This window comes from Cryptomeria japonica, chromosome 6 (assembly GCF_030272615.1).
Source record: "Cryptomeria japonica chromosome 6, Sugi_1.0, whole genome shotgun sequence".
In the NCBI taxonomy this organism is placed as follows: Eukaryota; Viridiplantae; Streptophyta; class Pinopsida; order Cupressales; family Cupressaceae; genus Cryptomeria; species Cryptomeria japonica.
This window is the reverse complement of record NC_081410.1, coordinates 520,702,742-520,707,247: the sequence shown is the minus strand read 5'-3', so window position 1 is coordinate 520,707,247 and position 4,506 is coordinate 520,702,742. Positions and strand designations below refer to the sequence as shown.

General features: G+C 40.0%; 1 protein-coding gene across 1 annotated transcript; it reads right to left on the bottom strand.

The window, feature by feature from the left end:
• Positions 1-3,212: 3,212 nt before the first annotated feature.
• On the bottom strand, positions 3,213-4,196 carry LOC131073051 (uncharacterized). The gene has a single exon (XM_058009414.2). The coding sequence runs from the start codon at positions 4,194-4,196 to the stop codon at positions 3,213-3,215; it is 984 nt and encodes a 327-aa protein (XP_057865397.2).
• Positions 4,197-4,506: the final 310 nt, after the last annotated feature.

Below are 4,506 nucleotides of genomic sequence, written 5' to 3'. Positions count from 1 at the left end.
TTACACCTCTCAATCTTATCCCTCCATTTCATATAGTGTCTTCTATATAAGGAGATGCTTCCTTCATTATCAAACCCTAATCATTCATTCTAATGAAAGATCTTATACACTTGACTACACTACGATCCTACTAGCAGCCACATTCCGTTCTTTGTTGAGCTCTTGTGCACATAAAATCTGAGAGCAAATATATCAAGCAAGATCAATGGAGATAGGAAGAATGGAGATCCAAACCCTATTGGACATGTGATGGTATAATCTTTGTGATTTCATTTGATTTGCATTATCTTAGGTAATCTTCATATGTTATGGTGGATCTTTGTTGTTGTTAGGCTAGGGTTTTGTGGTTGAATTCATTTAGCCTTTCAATATCGTTATTATTGTTATCCTTTTTCACCATATACATTTTGGCACGCCCGGTGGGACTCTTGTCCCTTTTGCATTTAACTTCCTTGTTGCAGATTTTGTAATGTGAAGTTGCAGATCCGACGTTTTCGGTAGCATTTTGATATTTCCGCGTCTGCGTATTTTCAGATCGCGTTTTTGATTTTCTGGTGTGTCTGCGACATCCGGAATCGCATCTATGTTATTGGCAATATTTTATTTTTGCAGGTTCAGGAAAACGCGTCTATGTTGTAAAGTCACGTCTGCGCTGATTTTAGCCGCGTCTGTGTTTTGTAGCCGCATCTGTGTCTCACAGAACCACGTTTGCATTATCCAGTCACGTTTGTGTTGAGGGTAACCGCGTCTGTGTTCACCAATTTCAAAATTTTGGGTTTTCATTGATTCAATTTTTTGGATTTTGCATTTAGGGTTTCAGATCTGGTTTATTTTGAGCTAACATTTTCAGATCTAGCTTACGAAATTGGTGCAGCTTGTCTTGAAAGCAAAATCGTTTGGTTGAAGGCCCCTATTTTCACAAAGTCTTTTGGGTTTAAAATTTACCCAACTTGTGTGCTTGCAAGAAGGGGTGATTATTTGAAACAATCCAAACTACTAACAACTCTTTGTTGCAGGTCCTTGGCAAGGGTTTTTGAATATTTATTGTGTGCCTTGTTTTCATAGACTAGCAAACACTTCAATTGGTGCACTAAAATTGAATCATTGTTTTTTGTGTCTTGAGCAATAGGCTCTTTTTGTTTAATCTTTAGAGGGCCTGTCTTCCCGTGTGGTCATTAGGACTACTAGTGAGAAGAGAATGACCCAAGTGGTAGCGAGGAAAACCCACCTCTTCCAAACCACTATAAACAAATGTATTCATGGTGAAAAATATGAATAACGTGTGTTGATTAGTTCATAACGACACTATGTCTCCCACTAAACCTGTTTGATCAAATTTATTTGATCAGTTGTAGGGCGTAACCCCTACCGACTGGGAGCCTTCTGTATTTACAGGGCTGAAAGTGCTGCATGTATGGCCACACGAGCAGATGCCCTTACTAGCACCTTTTTGTTTTAGAAGCCCAAATCCTTCTAGTTGTTGGGGCAGGAGGTCGGACCTCTGGTAGCGGCCCACACACATACGGTTCTTAGTAGAGATACAAAGTTCACCATAGGGAGTTTTCGTGGGGACTGATGCTTGGCTGACCCGAGAAGTGAGTGTCGAGGGTGGAGCCAGTGAGGTCAAGCATCTAAGTATCCGCTCTGAATAGCATAGCCTCGAGGGTAAAACCCCATGTGGGATCAATAACTATTGTCTTGGCCAGCCATAAGAATTGTGCTTGACTTATGTTAAACATTCAAAACATTCAAGACCAAATAGCAAAACATTGTGTCTTTTGTGTCTTCAAGTGTATGCAAAACATTTTTACATCAAACAACACACTTTTCTTGGAGTCATTTTGAGTCTAGACACTTGCAAACATTGGGTCTTCATCAACACTGTGTCCTCTTGTCACGAAAATCAGTCAAACAGTCAAATTTGGTCACAACAAAATGACTTCACAGATTGGAAAAAATTGCACAAATTTTACAGAAACACGTCTGTGTCGGACATAATAGCGTCTGTGTTGTATAACTGCGTCTGTGAAGGGCAGAATCGCGTCTGTGTTCCAACAGTCAACATTACACTTTGCAAAAATCTCAAAAACGCGTATGTGTTAAACAGAGCCACGTCCGCGTCAGGAAACCACATCTGTGTTCAAAATTGAAAAACTGTTACAGTCCAGCAGACAAACACAGTCAGTTTCGAAATTCTTCAGCTTCCTAGGTCATTTCTCCAGGGTTTCATTTAGCATTCAACCTGTCTTTGGGTCTCACAAAGTCCATCATTGCTTCACATTTCGCTTTACATTCACACTTGTCTAAACTTGAGTCAAAAAGGTCACTTGCTTGTCCTCACTATACTTTGTCAACACACTACATACAACAACATTTTGCTAAGTGGTCCCTCATCAAGGTTTCTTACCTTTGGGTCTCATTTGGTCTTACTTAGAGTCAAGGTCAACTTACCTCATCAAGAGAAACTATCCTCTCTTTGGAAGTCACACCTACTCTACTACATACATACTTGGTCTTACACTTTGGACATTTCAAGTACACTTCAGATTCATTTACATTTCATCCAACTCTTGGTCTTCCATACTCTTTCCATTTTTCATCTAGTCTCACAAATCTTGGTTGATACCTAGTTCATGGTTGAAATCCGTCTTCAAAAATCTAGGAGAGAAACTAAAGAGGCTCAAGAGTCCGCAAACATGAGTTCTTATGAGTATGACAATGAGATCTTTTTCAATTCTGATCATACTACATTACCTGACATGGATGCCTATAGAAACATTCCAAATGTTGAGAACATGGACACTATAAAAAACAATGCTATACATAATGACAATGTGGACAACTTTTCATAATGCAGTTTAAACACCACCTCTTTGATCTCTTCCCTTGTGAATTTGTCGCTAAGCAAGATGTCATCCTTGTTTGTAAAAAGTTTGGGGATCTCAACCAGCACAACATTAATACATTCTAGATCTCCTTGCTCCTCACTGCGTCTGCTCCAATCTCCTCCTAATCTGAGCACCACTCTCCTCTGGCATTTTTTATCATGTCGTTCCTATTTAGACTCTTTCGGCCTTCACCGAAGCATGGAAAAAACTCATGTTAGAGTCCCCCTCCTCGAGTCATATTTCTCTAGCTTTGTCCTTCCAATGCGCTTCCTCCCTAGCAAGTACTTTCGTTAATTCTACTCTGAGAGATTTTTCCTCATTGAATTATGAGTCTCCCATTCTACATACTATAACTCTCTCGTTGAGCCTTTCTAGCTCCTCCTCAATCTGAGCCTTCTCTACGAAGATATTCTCAAATTGTGAAATGTTCCACTCCTTCAAATTGTTCTTAATGAAGTTCAATCTGCAAGAGAACCAAAAGCTAAGCGTTCCTTTAAATTGGTCACTATCTTTCCACCATTGTTCCAAGTTATCCACCACTGAACTATCCCGCCACCACATAGATTGAAATTTGAAATAGCCCTTCATATTGCGGTTAGGAAGATTGATCTTCAATGGTATGGGAAAATGGTCTGAGGCTAAGTAAGGAAATATTGACGAGGAAATCGACAAATCACTTCCCACCAATCCTTTAGAAACTAGAAAGCGATCGAGCATTTCTGAAATCTTGGAGGACCCTTCCCTCTTATTGGTCCACGTGAAGCGACCATTATTTGGCTCAATATCGCAAAGCAGAGAATTAGGAACAAATTCCCCAAGGTCGAGCATTGCTTTACTATTCCTCACCAAGCCTCCAACTTTCTCCTTGTGGTTGAGGATCGCATTGAAATCCCCTCCCACAATCATCTCCTTGGGCTTCTCCCTATTCATCACCCCAAGTGTGGTATTCCATACTTCGACTTTCTCCTCTGGCATGGATGGGCCATACACATTGATCAAAACAAATGATTTGTTGGAATTCAAATGATGACCTTCCCCCATAATCCAATATTGGATTTTCTCTTTAATAGATAATTTCATGTACTTGGGGTTCCACACGATCCCCAGGCCCCCTAATTTTCCACATGCATCTTGAAAATCCCCTTCCCAGACTCTACAATACTTAAAAAATTTCACACCACAATCATGGTTAAACTTAGTTTCTTGAATAAGAATAATTTCTAGACTATCCTTTAGCAAACAACGTTTAACCAGTCTCTGTTTGTCAAAGGCCAATAGACCCCCGACATTCCATGAGAGGATTCTCATTTCCATCCAAGGGATTTCTTGACTCCCTTGGATAATTTAAGGAAATCTGAAATTCTTAATAGACCTTTCTTCAAAGCTTCATCCTCCCTCTTTTGTTTATTGGTCTCCCTACCTCTCCTCTTTCTCGAAATGCCAATTTGAGAAGCTGTTGATTGACTCAAACATCTTTTGTCGATAATGTCCAGTACATCCTCTCCCCTGTCATCCTCTTCTGAGAACCAATCCCCCTTTGAACCTAACGCTCTTAAATTTCCATTTGTGCCCATACTTCTCAAGTCACTTGTTTTCAGAATCCCCTCTTTGATAGAAG